Source organism: Anabrus simplex, chromosome 1 (assembly GCF_040414725.1).
Source record: "Anabrus simplex isolate iqAnaSimp1 chromosome 1, ASM4041472v1, whole genome shotgun sequence".
NCBI classification, from domain to species: domain Eukaryota; kingdom Metazoa; phylum Arthropoda; class Insecta; order Orthoptera; family Tettigoniidae; genus Anabrus; species Anabrus simplex.
The window spans coordinates 827,478,069-827,497,475 of record NC_090265.1 but is presented as its reverse complement, the minus strand read 5'-3'; the positions used below and the strand labels follow the sequence as shown (position 1 = coordinate 827,497,475).

General features: G+C 38.5%; 1 protein-coding gene across 1 annotated transcript in view; it reads left to right on the top strand.

Moving 5' to 3' along the window:
- garz (Sec7 domain-containing protein garz) overlaps positions 1–19,407 on the top strand; it is a 332,880-nt gene that overhangs the window by 46,340 nt on the left and 267,133 nt on the right. Inside the window, exons 7-8 of the mRNA XM_067136362.2 lie at positions 8,638–8,791; positions 12,568–13,248. Coding sequence (XP_066992463.2) covers positions 8,638–8,791; positions 12,568–13,248 — 835 coding nt within the window. The remainder of the gene's footprint in view (positions 1–8,637; positions 8,792–12,567; positions 13,249–19,407) is intronic.

The following is a 19,407-nucleotide window of genomic DNA, read 5'->3' as shown; positions in this document are numbered from 1 at the left end:
GAATCCGCGAACACTGGTGATGCAGACAGTTGGCGAAAAAGCGTGGCTTATAGCCTATAATCAATTCACACGCACCAAACAATATTGTCAATGCCGATAAAACTGCATTGTTTGTTTGTTCCACTTTTTAAATGCTGAGGCCAAACGGACATGGTTTTAAAGGAGAGAATTGCCAGCCGGCAAATGTAATGTGTTGCTATGCAGTGCACACAGAAGCGAGAGACTTCCTTCCCCTGTCATAGGAAATTTCGAAAAGCCACAATGTTTTTAAGGGCGTCGGGCACTTCCCATGCCAGTACAAGGCATCTAAAAATTCAGACAGTACAGTAACCCAAAAGATAAAGCATTTGTACAGGCGAGCTAGCATAATTTTTCCTAGTCTTTGAATCGCGTTTTTCTTCCTTTCGTTGCGTGAGGTTATGTTTGTCATTGTTTTATACAAGAGCATTATTTGAATAATGTAAATGCATCTTGTTAGATAAATTTCTGAAATAGTGTTCTCCATTGCATTTGAAAAGTTTTAACTGAGAATCAAGGTGATTGCTTGCATTAATGGGTCTTAGAAGTGCCATGGTGGGAGATCGTACAAGTATATAGTCACTGTACTGTTGTAATGGGGACGGAAGCGAGAGACTTTCTCCCCTCGTCATATGAAAGTTCGATAAGCCGCGATGTTTTAAGGGCATCGGGTACATTCCGTGCAAGCACAAGGCATCTAAAATGCATACAGTACAGTAATCCAATGAATAAAGCACTTGCACAGGTTAGCCAGTATAGATTTCTCCTCATCTTTGATGCATGTTTTCTTTCGTTTGATTTCATTGCTTGAGGTTATGTTTGCTGGTGAGTTATCCAAGTGCATTATTTGAATACTTTTAAATGCATCTTGCTGGATACATTTGAAAATAGTTATTTTCCATGACATGTGAGAGCTTTAAACTGTGAATCAAGGTTAATTGCATGCAGTAACGGGTCTTAGAATGTATAGTGAGGCCGCAAGGGTTGGCATTTCCGAAGTATATGTCGGCGGTTAATTCGAAATCATGTAATTCAAAGTCCTATTTTTGCGTCCGAACGACTTCGAATTAACAAGGTTTTACTGTATATGAAATGTACAATAAAATATACATAAACTGTGTTATCTTGTTTTTAACTTATATTCCGGATTTTCAGTAAAGGAAATCAGAGAGGAATCTGGAAAGGGAATCACAATCCAAGGAGGGAAAATCAAAACTCTGAGATTTGCCAATGATATTGTTATTTTATCTGAGACTGCAGAAGATCTGGAGAAATTGCTGAATGGTATGAATGGAGTCTTGGTCCCATTTGGGGTAGATAAACAGATTTCTACTGTAAATAAAAAAACGATGTCATATTGACTTGTGTGTTGTTTCACGTATGATATTTTAACTGCCCATTGCCCGGGGATATTAAAGGTTCGTAGGTGTTGTAATTAAGCCTCAGCCGGAGTCAACGGTGATGCATAAGTCTCCACTCAGGGCATGGACATTCGATGATTATCTATGCAATTTAACGCAAGATCCTTATTATTATAATAAATAATTATTGTTCAACAGACTATGCAAGACTAAACTATACCTCATTTGAATAAGAAGAGGCGAGAAAAGTATTTTGAAGAATAAATGCATCAGGCTTCCTCTGACCACTGTACAGAGGAAACAATATGTTATAACGGATGCGGAGAGGGCAGCCAGGTCAACCAGACTCAAGACTTTTTGGGAGAAGAAAAGGAAGACAAATTTGTTGTAGTCTGATTTAAGTACTCCAATGTGGGCGTAAACTCTGTAAATAAATAAATAAATAAATAAATAAATAAATAAGCTAATACAATACTGTTTACATCGTAGAATGATGGATAATAATCAGATAAATGAAATTAAATCTTTGTTGGCTGATATATATAATTCACCATCATTAAAGTCTTAATTTAAATTGAAAATTCTACCTTGATGAAAACAAATATGGAACTTGCTGAAGGCTTATTTTCATTCGAAAGAAATGAATTCATTATTATTAATTGTCCACCCGTTATAAAATAATGAAATGAAGATATTAGACATCTCACTTGTTTCTATCATTCATTTATCCAGGATTTCATCTTTCACTGCCCTATCATTCTATCGTTCTTCTCATAAATTGCTTAAGTGCTAATCAACTTGAGTTCCCTAATAGTGACCTGTCATCAACATGACCATCCTTTAATGTGCGATCATACAGTATTAAAAGATATAATTGGATTCAGCAGTGATTCAATTGAAATAAAACAGCATGCGCCAGGAACTCGCGTTCGCCACCTAAAAAAAATTTACAATGTATAGCTGATACTACATAATCAATAAGATCTAAAAATTATTAACGGCATCTGGTGTCACCGGAACTGTCCTCCTGAAAGAGAGTTGTGAAGGTCTACTATTTACAAAGATTCATACTACAAGCAACTACACAAAGAACACAACTTACACTACACCAGGTGATAATAATTCGATTAATAGGACATCCTACTACATCCATATTATGTTTATTTAATATCGAAGACCTCTTGTCAATGATCATTCGTTCAAAATACTCAATATCCATACCATATCATGCCGCAAAATAGTGTCTCGATGATCGTACGCCAATCTCTACTCATAACCTTCGGACATGTTACACAACAAAATTAATAACAACCTTACTGCTTGCCTGTCTCGGATTCTTAACTTGTATGATGAACGCTTAAATCCACTTCTCAATCCTAAGTTCATTGAAAATCTCAAAACTTACTCATTACGCTTCATAATACCTATTCTCAACAAACCATTTACTATAACAACATTTCACCATTAAACACTTTATCGACGACCCTATCCTTATATTATTCATCATACTTCAAGCGCACAACACTTATTCACGATTACTTACCCCAAGAAATTCACAAGCGTCTGTCCAAAGAACCTTACCATCATTACAAACATATCACAATCATCACGGCACCAATATTACATAATATATGCAACTGTACAATGTACGCACATGATGATATCACACAGAAAGACCTTTTTAAAATAGACATTAAATCACATCACCTTACGAAAATATTCATGCAGTGCTCGTATGGTTCAAATTATGAAGACAACGCCTCCTTACATTCGCATAACATAAAGAGATTCTGAGTAACTCACAGTAAAAATGCGTATTCTGTGAGCTAAATCTCGCATAGGACAAATGATCTCAATACCTTCACATCAGACTTAACAGTAATCACGAGTATAACTGGGCACTTGCGACGATCACTTTAGGTCACTCAAGCTGTTTCAATTAATATCACTTCATTATGAAAATAAAATAAGATCTACTCTACCACTATGCATCTACAAGATAGAGTAAAGAAGATGAAATCTTGGGTACTTATCAGTGAAGATCACGTAACACTGCTCTCAATCCTCCGTTCCATCGGTCATAGTTTGGCATTCATCTTAGCATCATCTCCCGGGCCTGTTAGGACACTAAATCCTTCATGCCCACATATTGGCTTTCATCATTATATCACAGGAATAGTCTTCATACGTTATGAGTCCAAGGACCTGAAACTTAGAATTAGTATAGTGATATAGGCATTATATAATTTCCCACTATTATTCCAGAACACTTGCCTTATTTTGACAACAAATACGGGATCGTTATTAAATGCAATATAGTTATCTCCCTAATGCGTCTTCCAATATTTCCTTTGAATTCTATTACTCCAAATACTCCTTAAGGCGTGTGTATCGCTATCATGTCAACCTTCAATCTCAGTTTTCCTCATTACAATACAGTTGTTCATAAAAACAAAAGTTCATTTGAAAATTGTTACATTAATAATATTGGTCCGCATTTCATATCTTAGGCTAAGTTCGTTAACTTGTAACTTCTCTTCCATATGTTTTTGACATTTGAGGAAATGACTTCCGAGATAACATCTCTTCTGATTAGAAAGATGCACAAAGGAACACTTCACCATTTGTTTGTCTTCATGACGTATGCAGTCGATTTATTTTCTTCAGCGCCTTGTTGATCATTTAACCTATAACGCTAAATCATGGCCTCCGCCGCGTTATTACTGGACCTGAATATCATATGGTAGACTTGCTTTTTCATGGTTTAAAATGTAAATTTTACTTGCTAGCCTCAGTTCATATTTTAAATAACATCTCACGACTGTAAATATCCGGTGACCACGGGGTTCTGAGCTTATGAATCTCCGTTCTTATTTTATATCCATCCAATTTCTTATTTGAATGAGCGAGTTATTCCGGCTATTTGACACAATTGGACATATTACAACTTGATCTGCGGCTGCTGGACGTATTTTCCAAGTAAATCCGATTGATCTTTTCCTTAGCATAACCTTCAATGGCTCAGCAGCTGACTCACATGCCATTGAACAGTTATAATATGGCTCTTAAACATCCTGTAGAAGCATTATTGTAAGTGCTGTAAACTTGAGGCACTTTTTGAGGGAGTTTCTGTAAATTACCTATGATATACACCAGTTTCCAAAAGTTAGGCATAAGTTACGAGTAAGCAGGGCAATAGGAAATAGACTGCAAATCGCACGACATATGCACCTACCAACCTTACGTGTTCGCTCTACATAGGAAAGGAAGGTTCCCTGCTTTGACTAGCAGTGTAACCGCAAGGTAAACACAGCCAGTGCCTGCGCCCCATATTCCCTCAGTCATGTTTGCCCTGTTATAGTGTGCGGAGTGTAGCCTCGTGGTGAACGTGACAACATAATGGCACAACTCCATTTGGACCCCGTTTTGCAGGGTAGAATACTCGGCCGCCTGGAAGTAGGCCAGACACAGACCGAAGTCGCCGTCCCTGAATGTGCCACAAAGTGTCATTTCCAGGCTTTGGAGATGATTTTGAGACACAGGAGATGTTAGTTGTAGGACAGTACCAGGTCGACCAAGGGTAACCACCCCACAGCAGGACCAATATCTGGCCTTAACCGCCCAACGAAATCGGAGTGCACCTGCAAGACAATTGGGTTTCAGTTTCCCAGCAAACTGTGTACCGGAGTCTCTGAACAGCAGGGCTGTTTGCCTGACATCCAGCGGTGGGCGTCCCACTCACTCCAGCACAGACACGGGCCCGTTTACTGTGGAGCCGTCAACATCGAAACTGGACCCTGCATGAATGGAGGCATGTGCCTTTCACACATCAATCCCGCTTCAGTTTGCAGAGCGATTCCCATCGCACATTAATCTGGAAAGAACTGGCTAGCCGGAACATCGTGGATCGGGACCAGTATGGTGGTGGTGGCGTCATGGTATGGGGCGGCATCATGTCGAATGGCCGTACGGACCTGCACATCTTCATGAGGGTCCGAGGAACACTGTTAACGCTTGGAGATACAGGGATGAGGTAGTGAGACCACATGTTCGACTCTTAAGAGGTGCGGTTGGTCCAGACTTCCTCTTAATGGACGATAATGTCTGATCGCACCGCGCTGCTCTGGTGGATAAATTTCTGGCTGGGGAAGACATTCATTGCATGGACTGGCCAGCGAGGTCTGCGGATCTGAATCCTATAGAACATGCCTGGGATGCATTGGGGAGGGGAATTGCATCCCATCAGCCTCTACCAAGGACCCTCCAAGACCTTCGCATTGCCCTTTCTGAGGAATGGGATCTACTGCCACAAGAGCTCTTGGACCATCTGATAGAGAGCATGCCACGTCCCTGCGAAGCATGTGTGGCTGTTACGGGTAACCATACACCCTATTAACAGCATATTTTGTTGTGGAAGACATTGCCAAGTTTTGTTAGTTGTTGTCAAAGGTTGTACCTTAGCTATCAGAACCTTTCTGACCCTATATTTTTGGACAAGTTGCGTGACATATGGTGTGTGAATCAGCTTCCGTTTGTTCAGCAATCCATCTGAGATTCCTTTCAGGCGGTATGCCCTCGTTTAGTGATTATGCTTAACTTTTGGACACTAGTGTAGTAACACAATGCTAAAAAGAGAGATGTTCCACCTATTCAATACAATAATAAACTGTTGCACAAATTCATGTCACAACATGTTTAATATGGTTTGGGACCGGTTTCGACACACATCTATGTCATCATCAGCCGATAGAAAAAACATGGCTGCAGCATCCTTTTTTAACCTCAAGATCTACAGCAAGAGTGCTCAAGAACATCACACTGCTTATGATCTCTACAAAAATTATTTTCATGGAAAAGTGCTACATGAACTTAGATTATTAATTTCTTCAAGAGTGTCATAAGTGTTACCGTTACCCTTTAATGTTTTGTGTGTGTTGACTTCTTGCTATGTTTTTTCTATCAGCTAATGATGACATAGATATGTGTCGAAACCGGTTCCAAACCATATTAAACATGTTGTGACATTAATTTGTGCAACAGTTTATTATTGTATTGAATAGGTGGAACATCTCTCTTTTTAGCATTGTGATTCTCAGTTCAATACGGATCATTTATGGAGTTTTTAACTTTAAACTATTGTAGTAAGCCTTCAGTAAATGATGATGATGATGATGATGATGATGATGATGATGCTTGTTGTTTAAAGAGGCCTAACATCTAGGTCATCGGCCTCTAATGGTACAAAATGAGACAAATTGCAATGACAATTTAAAAGTACAAAATTCATCCACTGACCAGAATTCAAAATGTGGTGATAAAGAATGAATAGATGAATATGAATTTAAAACCTGCAATGCCTCACCTTCCCAGAAACAATATTACTGACCAAGGGAACTGTTTCCTAAGCACAGTCCTTAATCGATGATGCTTGTTGTCCAAAAGGGGTTCAATATCCAGGTCAACGGTCCCTCATAATACCACTTATCACCAGTAAAGTACAACCATGGTATTTCTCAAGTTGTGGTACTAATCAAAGGTAGCGTAAACTCACGGTGTTTTAAACATTATGGTACTACTTACAAGTATTGTACATCGTACAGGTAACGCAGACCTATGGTGTTTCTCACATAATGGCGCAATTCGTAGGCAACGCAAACCCATGGTGCACCTCACATAGGTGTATTAATCACAGGGACTCGTACTATCGCGTGGTGTTCCTCACATAGTGAGTACAAATCATAGGGAACGTGGACCAACAGTGTCGCTCATATAGTGGTACTAATCACAGGCAGTGCCCAGACCCGTGGTGTTTCTCACATAATGGTATAAATTACAGGCAGTGTAATCCTGCGATATTACACATATAGAGGTATTAATCACAGGTAAGGAAACCCACAGTGAACCGCTGTCTGCTGCTACTAATCACAAACCTATTGTGTACCTAAAATAGTGGTGGTGCTACTCGAAACTAAAGGCAACCCATGGCTTTCCCAGCATGATGGTACTAATCTCAAGTAGTTTCATGGTTCTAATTCAGTCATCCCTTGGTCGCCTCTTTTAGTCACCTCTTACGACAGGCAGGGGATACCGTGGGTGTATTCTTCGACTGCGTCCCCCACCCACAGGGGGTCTTCAGTAAATGGTCAAGCAGATTACCTTTTTTGAAAGGATGAAATTGCAAATATTTTATTGTTCAGTTTGTCTTCTGAGGGACTGCCTTATAAAATAGTGAAAGTTGAACAGAGAAGAAAGCCTAAAGCTGCCAATACCACTACCTGGTTTCAAATCTCCTCCAGGGTTGATCCCACAAATTCATTATGTACCTTAGACATTCTTGGCCCCCCATCACCTTCAGAGTAGTCCCCTTTTGAGGCTAGAAATTGATTCCAGCAGTGCTGCCACGGTTGGAGGCATTCCAGGAAGTAATTTTTTTACAACGTATTCAAAATGGACTGTTATCCAGTTGGAATTTCCTCCACTGTCTAAAATATGTGCTCTTTCAACTGCATTTTCAGTTTTGCAAATAGGAAAAAGTCGCAGGGTGAAAGATTGGGCAAATATTAGCACCAGGATCATGTTGTCCTTGGCTGAAAACTGTTGAGTCAGGACAGCAAATGTGTAGGTGCATTTTGTGGTGAATGAGCTATGTCCATTTTTGCCACTTTGTCCTCGCATCCTCCCATAGACATTTCAGTAGTGTGATGTTGAAAGCAGCATTGTGGATAGTCTTGATTCACTTTTGCAATAATTTTTGTCATTGAAGTAGATACAGGGGAATCATTGCACACACCATCATCAATTGATGTTCTGCTTCACTTAAAGTGGAAAAACTGCTTAAATGTTAAAGAACTTCCATAGCTTACTCACCAAAGCCATCATCAGTATTTCATAACATTCTGAAGCTCTTTTCCCTTGCTTGAAGCAGAATTTGATACAAATGTGCTGTTCATGTACATCCTCCATTTCACTGGCAGAGCGCACATTAAACTTCATTACAAGTGCAAGTGTAGCATCACTTCAGATTTATAGAATAAACTCGTTCTTAGCACGCTCACTCATCATAGCACTGCAGTACTGCTTTTGGTGGATAACAATGACAGTAGTGCTCCATACGAGTGTGAGAAGCAGTCTGGAAATTAAATACTGTATCTAGATGTCACACATGGGTGACTATTCCATTTGTAGGATTTGTATAGGAATACTCTTGATTTGTCATCAGAACTAACGTGTTATTCTGTGTTCACTTTGTTTTCTACAGAAGATTAAAATGCGGCCTGGTAACATGGATCCATCCCGTGCTAAAAGGAAACATCATCGCCAGTCAGCAAAGAATCGACCTAGTAAGACAAGTGCTAAACACAGGGACGCATCTCCTCACAGCCCTCAAGATAAGCCATCTCTTCATCTCCAAGGTAAGAATGCATTTTTAAATTAGGGGCTTCAGTGAGAGAATAGAAAGAAAACAAATCAACATTACTGCATGTCAGATCACAGTGTTGCCATATGCTATTTTGGGTTGAATATAAGACTGGTTTTCTTTTCGTTGATATGTACTTATAAAAACTATAGTTGATACGCGTAGCCTAACATTTAAAGAGCCACATTTTCATGAAGGTCTGTTTGTAATTGGCTTTTTTGCCCCCACCCCCCTCCCACCTTCCCCTTCACCGCCAATACAGGGAGGCTAGGCCATATCTCTTTGAGATTCACAGTTAGCTATGTGTTTGCCAACAAGCAGCGCCACCATAAGTCTTGTTATCATACTTTTTTGACTATTGTCTTCTTTTCATTCAATCTTACAAAACTAATTTGGATTTTCTTGTTTTTTAATATATTCAGAGAATTGGGTTTCCAAACCTGGCTTGCATCGTTAATAATTAAGAAGTTAATTTCACAAGGAGAATAAGTCATTGAAAGGAACTCCACTGTGAAATTAATTTTTAACAAGATTTGATAAACACACAGTTTTATTATTACAGGGAATTGTTTAGAGTACACACGATATTTTATTAATAATAAGGAAAAGATGTTTAAAAAAAAAATTTAATTGTAAAATTGGACAGCAGTAATTGTTAATATTTCTAGCTGTTCATGTTTTATTTGTAATCCCATAGTGGAACTGAGACAGTTTTTATTTAACCCCTTAAGTGGGTATGACGTCTTTAGACGTTTTCGCACTGGGCTTCTACAGTGGGTATGACAGCATTAGTAAAATTTATCGCATATTTATCTTGAGTGTGGGGGCATGGTATTGCCATGGAATCTATCACATTAGTTGATATGTTTTCCATGAGATCATGCTGTGTATTGTTTTTTAGAGCTGCCACAGCTTCGTGTTATGTATTTGTTTTGGCGCCTTGCAGGAAGTTCCCGCGCAGCCATTTATGTCGCGAAGCATGGCTTCCAAACGTAAAGTAGATCAGCTTAGTTGTGCGGGTATTTCGACAGTTTTAGAAGCGGAGAGTGATGATAAGGTATCTTCTTTATCTGATGATGAGTGGTTTCATCCTGATGAAGAGGACAGTGAAAGTGATCCTGAAAGTGAAAGTGAAGTTGTTCCAAACGAACCAAATGACGTGGACAATGTTCAAAATGTAACTCAGCCAGTTCACTTCATTGCGAATGGTGCCCCAAGACACCAAGGTTTGATTTTACAGGTGTAAATAAGATAGAGACTTTAGTGATGTGCACAGTGTCACAGAATACATCAGCTTGTTCGTAGGTGATGATATATTCCAGTTATTAGCTGAACAGACTACCTTTATCGCATATTTTTCTTGAAGGTGTAGGCATATGGCACTGCCATGTAATCTATCGCATTAGTTGATATGTTTTCCAAGAGATCACACTGTGTATTGTTTTTTAGAGCTTTCACAGCTTCGTGAAAGTGTCGATATTTCTACGTACATCCTTTTGACTGTGAATAACGCCTTATATTTGTTGTGTGTGTTTATAATTGTTTATGATTTAGTCCTTTTGCCCAGTTCTCTTAATTGGCTGATGATGACACTTTAAATGTGTCGAAACCGGTCTCAAAGTTAACATGTTGTAACTTAATATTGGTACAATTCAATAACAGTGTATTGAAAAAGTGGAAGTGGAACCTCTTTACTTTCTTATTAATATTGTGATTCTCTGTTTAATATGGAACAATTATGAAGTTTTTAACTTTAAATGCAAATTTATTTGAATATCAGATATCTTTTCCATTTTGGAATAAAAATAAAATTAACATTTTAAAGATTATCTCAATGATATTGTTAATAACCCAGATGATTGACATATCATTAAAAGACCAGTATTATATGTGTGAAAATAAAAACCTTGTTCAATTTTCTACCTCTTAAGGCTAACTGAAATATGGGCCTCGGATTACAGAGAATAGTATTATATGGTAACTTGAGCTTTCCAGTGAGCGCTGTTCACTGTCATCTTGAACCATCTCCGGTTGCCGGGTGTGGTAAATGCGCTCCCTCCATCTCACCTGTCCTTGTACCACTCTTCTTCCCCTTACTTGTCCCAATCATTAACTCTCTAGAGTACGTCATTCTTGACTAGATCTATCCACTACCGAGCTCGATCGCTGCAGTCGCTTAAGTGTGGCCAGTATCCAGTAATTGGGAGATAGTAGGTTCGAGCCCCGCTGTTGGCAGCCCTGAAGATGGTTTTCCGTGGTTTCCCATTTTCACACCAGGCGAATGCCGGGGCTGTACCTTAATTGAGGCCACGGCTGCTTCCTTCCAATTCCTAGGCCTTTCCTATCCCATCGTCGCCATAAGACCTATCTGTGTCAGTGCGACGTAAAGCAAATAGCAAAAAAAAAAAGTCCACTTATTTCATAGCCTTTCCATGCGTTGTCTTCCTTTTAATTTTCTGTCAAATGCCTTCTTTGCAGTTCTGTTTGCTGGCATCTTTCTCCTGTGACCAAACCACTTCAGTCTTGATACCTGGATCTTATTGAGGAGTGAATCATCTATTACTACTTCTTCTCTAATGTTCTCATTCCTGATCTTGTCTTAGTTTTTCGAATCATAGTATGGAGGAACTTCATTGCTGCTTGGAGTTTAGAATTATCTCTATTGGTCTATGTTCTGGTTTCAAGACTGTATGTAAGAATCAGTGTATAACAGGACTTGTACAATATCATTTTTGTTTTCATGAGTACTGTATTTGCTCATCCCACAGCAGGTGTCTTACTTGGTGGTAAAATTGTGTCGCCTTATTTGTTTGGTTGTTAACCTCATGTTTTGCTAGGTTGTCATTTGATAGAATGCTGCCCAAGTACCTGAAATCTGGAACGCTATCCAGCTTGACTTCATTTAGAATGACTAATGGTTCTGTTCCCTCCTTACACACTGCCATTGCCGCCGCCTTGGTCTTGCTGATGTTTAAAGCATAGTTCTTAAACTCCTCAGTCTCTCTACCAATTCCTCTTCTGATTTCACTCCAGATCACAAAATCATCTGCAGATGTGAAGGCTTTAATATCTCCGTGCTCTTTTCTTTTAATAGATTTCATTATCACATCCATCACAATGATAAATAGAAGTGGTAACAATGAGCTGCCCTGCTGCACTCCTCTCGTGGTTTCAAACCAGTCCGACAAACCACACCCTGCTTGAACAGAACTCCTGTTCCCATCATATAACATTTTCACTTTGTCTGAGGCTGTCTCGCACTTGAAGTTCTTTCATGCATTGCCAATTTCTTCCCTTTGGTACAATGTCATAAGCTTTCTCAAGATTCAAAAATATTAGAAATAAGGGTTTGTTCTTCACTCAGTGATTTTCCATTAGCATTTTGATTGCAAAGATTAGGTCTGTTGCATTTCAAAACAGATTTTCTTTTATCATAATCTTGATTTTGACACTCTTTTACATCAATTTTAGAATTGAAAAGACCGAATACTGAGCAAGTGGCTATGCTGTTTGGGTCTCGTAGCTGTCAGATTGCATTTGGGAGATAGTGGGTTCAAACCCTATGTTGGCAGCCCTGATAGCTTTCTGTGGTTTCACATTTTCACACTATCTGTGTCGGTGCAACATAAAGAAAATTTTAAAAGGAAACAAAAAGACCAAAGTTCAGTTTTGTATATTCTTGTCCATCTTGTCATGAAATGTCCTATATTTAAGTAGTTGATAGACTCTTTACATTATATTTTTAAATTGTATATTTCTTTTTCATTGCAGACACAGCAGTTTCCTGCAGTGAAGTAGTAAATCCTTCTGAGAAATTAATTCAGAGCCAGGCTGCTCCTCTTGCTACTACTCCATTGACATCTGCTGGCAATATTGTAGATATGCAAGGTGCCATCCACCAAGAGACTTCGGTGAGTAACGAAGATCTGCGTGACGTGGCAAGTCCTGTTCTCAGTGAACGTCACATTGGAAGTTTAGAGGATGTGAGTGAGAATGCTAGTATATCCGAACAACTGCCCCTTCTGGCCGAGGGGCTTGATCAGCAGCAACCTCAACAACAGTCTATTCTACCTGGTGGTGAAAATTTAAACCTTTCAGCGTGTGTAGTAATTAATGTAGAACCTGAGAGCCTGGATGGTGCAGATTCACCTTCTTTGCTGTCCAGTAAAACATGTTCAGTTGAGGATATTAGTATATCAAGTCACCAGGAGGAGGTAAAATCTCCTCTTGTTAGTGAAATTAAAGATAGTGTTACCAGTGAAATAGTTACTGACCAGTTAACAAATATAACAGCATCTAACAATAGTAATATAAATAATGTGGAGACTGAAGAGGAGGCAAGACCCATTCAGGACCCAGCACCAGCTGATGAAGAGGATGGAAACACTACCAATCAGGATTATGTAAATCCAAGGGGAGTCAGATTTATGGCCAATGATGCTGGAAATGACGGTAAGTGAAAGTCATTGAATATTGATAACAACAAAACACAATACTCCACATCTGACATCCTTTCAAGTAGGCCTACTCTGTCTTCAGAAATGTTGCTGTGCCAGAATTTTGTCCTGGAAAGGGATTCTGTAATCCTCAAGTACTAAGTTGTAAAGTGCATTACCACGTGCCGTACTAGGTTTTATTCCTCATTTCCATGCTGTTGTGTAGTTTTGTCATCATCATCACCATTTTTTTGCTCCAGTTTTGTAAAAATTAAAAGAAAATGCAGTTCAGTTTCTATACCTGAATAAGGTCAATATGAAAAGTTTCATAAAAGCTGTACAATCAAAACAATGAATCATAGGATGAAAATCACCTGTTTCCCAGCCAGTGTCATTAATGCTCTTCTATATGAACAGCTGTAAAATCAGAAGTCTCATGGTTGCTTGCAGAGCCTCCGTGGCTCAGGCGGCAGTGTGCCGGCCTCTCACCGCTGGGTTCCATGGTTCAAATCCTCGTCAGTTCATGTGAGATTTGTGCTGGACAAAGCAGAGGCAGAACAGGTTTTTTCCAGGTACTCCAGTTTTCCCTGTCATAGTTCATTCCAGCAACACACTCCAATATTTCATTTCATCTATATCATTCATTAAACATTGCCCTAGCTAACTGCTAAACTAAGTCACTTCTGTTCTTCAAACCAGAGTACAACAGTTGTGCGGGTTCCGCGCTACATCATTCAACTGTGTTTCGTTTCTCTACCTGTCTCCAGGAAGCAACAGTGACTGGTAAACAATGGTGTTAAAAACTGACCATGTGCTCTCAAGGTAAGTGCTTTATATTTTAAAAAATACAACTTTATTGGGCTGTGTTTTGGAATGCATCATTTGTAGACATTACAATTATTGATTTTATGAGCATTAGTTAGTTGTAACACTTGCATCAAAGTTCAACTAGCACGATTGTGGCAGCCAGGCTTTGCTTCAGGTTGGTGGGAATTCTAACCTCAAATTGAAATATTACTTTGTAAGCAGTACTTTTGAATTAATTCATATTTATAGAATAACTGTACAATATTTATGCCCAATTCCATATTATTTACGCTTACAGGTGTATCTGAAGACCGGATATTACATTGTTTCGACAACTCAGATATTAGTAATTTGTCAAGTGATGAAGATGACTGGGTACCCACGGGATCAACACCTGTTCATGAATATGTGCGTTCTGACAATACCATTGTAGTTGTGGAATGGAAAGACTCTCAAAGAATTGCTGTTGCTTCTATTTGTGCCAGGATTGAACCCCTAACCAAGGTAAGGTGGTCCAAAAATGAACACAAATATATTGAAGTCGACTGCCCTTTTTTGATTAAGAATTACAATGAGCACATCGGGGCAGTAGATATTTGCAATCAACAAGATAGAATTCAAAATATTAAAATCAGAGAAGAGCTAAATATTGAATCTTTAGTACAGAACATGCAGAAAGTAAGACTGAAATGGGTCGGACATGTAAAAAGAATGGGAAAGGAACGGGTAGAAAGAAGGGAATCGGAAAGAGAAGTTAATGGAAGCAGACCAGTTGGAAGACCGAGAAGAAGGTGGATGGATCAGATTTGGAAGGATGTTAGAGAAGCAGGATTGGATGTGACGGAAGTAATGGAGCAGGAAAAGTGGAAGGACAGACAGGAGTGGAGGAGGCTTGTTAACGACACCTGGGCGACTGGAGTGGGACATTGATGATGATGATGATGATGAAGAAGAATTAGAATCCTACCGAACATGGTTCAGGACAAAGAAATGGACCTTGTAAATTGAAAATTATTCTCCACTTTCTGGATACGAGCGTTGTTAATAGTTTGCTACAGTACCGGGAGGACTGTCGAGCAAAAAAAGTTCCCAAAAGTAAGATTCTTTATCTTCTCAATTTTCGAATAGCAGACAGAGAGAAGATGAGGATGAGGAAGTTGAAGACCAACCTGCAAGAAAGAAGATGAAGATCTACACGCCATTTCCTAAGCCTGTCTACAAAAAGAGATGACGGGTACGACCACTGGCCCAATGTTGATAAAATAGCTTCAACACGCTCTTGTCGGTACGAAGCTTGTAAAAGTAGAACCATAAACCGTTGCATCAAATGTGATTTATATTTGTGCATTTCAAAGGATAAACATAAGGTAAAAAGTTGAAGAATGTTGGGAAGATTTTTTGTGTGTGTGTTTGTAGGTGGGTGGTAATAAGTCATCACTGCTGCATATTTTTAATGTAAGTTTTGCTTTTTAATCATTACTGTACTTGTGAGTAATGTTATTGCTGGTATTTTGACTGTCAACTTTGTAAATATATGTAACACCTAACTTGACTAAGCAGGTTAAGTAGTATTAAATAAAGCCTAACCAGCACAGACGTACTAGTTAAGTTTTGAAAAAAGTATTAGTTTTGGAATGTTTTAAATATTTTCCCCTAATTTTGCATGCCAAACAATGGGTATAAACATGCATTGCGCAGAAAAATTCAGAAAAAAATCTCTCAGGGCTGAAAGGGCTAGAGGAGTGCGACAGGCTTCGGCAGCCGGCACAATTTCTATCCTCACGGCTAGATGGGGGCTTCATTCATTCCATTCCTGACCTGATTGAATGACTGGAAAAAGGCTTTTCATTTTCATTGTTGCTTTCACTCTCTGTTTCCTTTGCTATAAACTCATCATACTTGCTATCACTGAATAACTCGCAGTCTGACTTGATAGTAGAAATTATATTACAAATTTCATCATATTGTGGTTTCTTGTAAAACTCCTGCTGCTTGATGTACTTGGCTTGACTGAATCTGCCATGCCTTCGTCGGGATACCTCATCTCAAGTTACATTCCTTTCTTTCTCTAAACAAAACACTGCAGAAATGTTTCAAATGTTTCCTCAACCTCTTGAAAGATGACCGTTGCAGTCAGAAATGATGCAACTCTTGTAAAAATACAGTAGTACAATAGCTGGGGTAGTGGCTCAGACTGTTGAGGTGCTGGCTTTCTGACTCCAACTTGGCAGCTTTGAACCTGGCTCAGTCCAGTGGTATTTGAAGGTGCTCAAATACGTAATCCTCTTGTCGGTTGATAGACTGGCACGTAAAAGAACTCCTGCGGGACTAAATTCTGGCACTCGGCGTCTCCGAAACCTTTCAAAGTACCGGTAGTTTGTGAGACGTAAAACAAAAACATTATTATTATTATTAGAGCCATGTACATTAAAAACATTTGTGAGTAACCCTATGTCTCCTCACCTGGTCGAAGCTAGAACGACGTACATAATGTCATTTGTGAGCAACTGTGTCAGAAATTGTATCACGGACAAATTCAAGTTATTTCAACTTGTTGTATCTCGGGAGAATCCTGCAGATATATTTTATCGAGGGATTGATCCCACATCTCTTCGAGATTTGGTCTTGTGGTGGGAAGGCCTCCATGGCTATCAACTTCTTGATTGTTATGTACCAACGATGGCATGATGAACTGCTTGAACTAAAATCAGCAATTAAGATTATTGCTTTGTCGCAGGAAAGTGAAGAACTTACAACACTCAGATCTATAAAAAATCGAAAAGAATACTTCTGTGCTGCTTACATGTTTATATGTAACTATAGTGTGTCTAAAACTGAAAGGCACTCAAGTCCCTCACCTTGAATGAGATACACGATACTTCACTTCATTTAGTAAAAATGGCACAGCAAGAATCATTCCATAAAGAAACTATGATTATTATCTAAAGTAAATGACATTGCGGTTGAACTATAAATTCACAAATATTGATCAAGATCTGAAAATCTTAAAAATAGTTAATAAGGGCTCTCTGCTCAGTATCTTTGAAAATTGTTTCATCCACCTGGATCAATGCTTTAATCCCAATTTCAACCTTAATGAGATATCAAGAACACCAAACCCTTTATTTGACCTACTAATTCCTGTTTTCAATTTTAGAAAAAAAGTAATCTAAACCCCTTTTTTATCTTTTCCAAATTCACTCCAGCAATCACCAACCACTCCACATCCCTCAGCCCCACTTTAGGCTACACTATAACTCCCTTCTCTTCCTCCTCCCATCTACAGTTCAGCTCTATTCTAGTTCTTTGTTTTTACTCTTTCAACTTTTTCAAGGATCCGTATTGAAAACAAGTGAACATCTCAACACTTTTCCATCAACATTATTCTGTTCACACTTGTTTCAGCTGAACTGAATTCAGGAAGATTCTCCAAGTGCTAGTATTTTAAGTGTTTGATCTGGTCTTTTGGGAGGTGCATTCTACAAATTGGAAGAAAATTGAGAACTTACACTAGAACAAGTGTGATTGTGATGAGTGTTTATCATTCAACTCTCTACTTGTCTTGCCTTAACTTTGATTTTGACTGATCATGGTCTCTAGCAAGACCGAAACTTAGTTTCAAATACAGTATATGTAACTTTTTAAGTTACAATAAATCCGTATTGAATAGGTAGAAAACTTTTAGCTCTTGTTTTACATCATGTCGCCTTGAACAGTCGGATTATGACTTCAATAAACAACATCCATTAGCACTTTCCTCAGATCTTCCCTTGACTGAATTATTTTTTTCACGAGAACACAAAAGATAGTTGTACCTGGGACCACAGGCACTGTTCTGTATAACAGAAAATTACTGGCCAGTCTCAGGAAAGAATTTAGCCTATAATGTTTGGCTGTATGTCGATCTAAAAATATATTCCAACAGTACTAATTTTGTTCGAGCTCATTCAGGACTGAAGGAGCAGGGTGAATTCCTAAAGGAAAATGTATAACTTTCTTTAGCGGGGAAAGAATACAAGTGAATTCTCCTTAATTTAGTCTGTAGAATATAAAAAATGATGTCCTGATTAGAATTTGTCATTTTTTTTTATCTGGATACACCGGTACAAATAAAATTTTCATTATATTTGAAGATTTTTATCCGTTATTCTGATCTGACGTGTCTGGTAACCCTGATCTTATTAGTGTTATAAACTGATGCAATTGGACCACATTCATGTTGCACATTTAAAATTTTATTCAAAGTAATTAATAGATCAGCAGCATAATTGACTAAATATTGTTGAGTAATGTAATATCTTTCCTTAAACTCTGTCTGCAGTCAAATTTTACCCCTAATATCTTTCCTTTGTTGTAAGTATATAAAGATTATTGTTCTCTAATAAAATTTTGTGACTTATTACTCAAGCATATAGATTGAATAATATAAGAGTTTGATGCAATTGTTTTATCCTCAAATAATAATGAAATTGTGGGTAAATGTAACTTTCTTAGGATTTTCAGAGATCAGTCTGCTTCTTTGCAGTCTAAATCAGAATATGTTACACATAATGAAATAGACTGTCATTACTCTGTGGAAAAGGGTGCAAATGTATTTTATGATTTTTACAGACTTTATTGCAGCTTATGAATGTAAATGATGTCAAGGTCATTCCAAATGAAGACTTTGGCAGAGACCCTAGACTGTTGGTTGCAGTTATTGCTGAGAGAAGACCTCCCAGAGTCTGTATCGAAGGAGTCCCAAAAATAAAAACTTGGCAACTTACCGAGCCAAGTGTAAAGTTAGAATTCAGGGAAGGTGTTCGCAAATTGCTGCCGAGAGAAGAACTGAAACTTGTAGATGAACAATGGGACACTCTAAAGAAAGTTGTGGTAGGTACAGCAGAAAAAGTATGTGGACGACAGAGCCAAATACGAAAACCTAAAGAAACTGCCTGGTGCAATGATGATATTAAAAAGACAATCAATGACAGAAACTATGCAAGAAGAGCCCTTTATCAAGCTAGAATTCGGGGAGATCATCATGTAATAGAGGAGAAGCTGTCAGTTTACAGAGAAAAAATTACATGTCAAACAGTTAGGTGCAGCTGAAAACCAGAAATGCAAGGAAGATCTGGCTACCAGAATAATACAAGATGAGAATAATAAATTTTTATACAGAATTGTTAAGAGTAGAAGAACTGGAACTGAATCTATCAGATCTGTAGAATTGCTAATGGATAGGTGACTAGGTATAAGACCAAAATATCACGGGAGTTCCAAAGGCACTTCGAAACTTTGGTGAACTGTGATGGGAATGGCACTCCCTGTGATGATGAACCTTATGATTTTGGCAGCACAAATACCAATAGTTTGACATGGTTGGAAG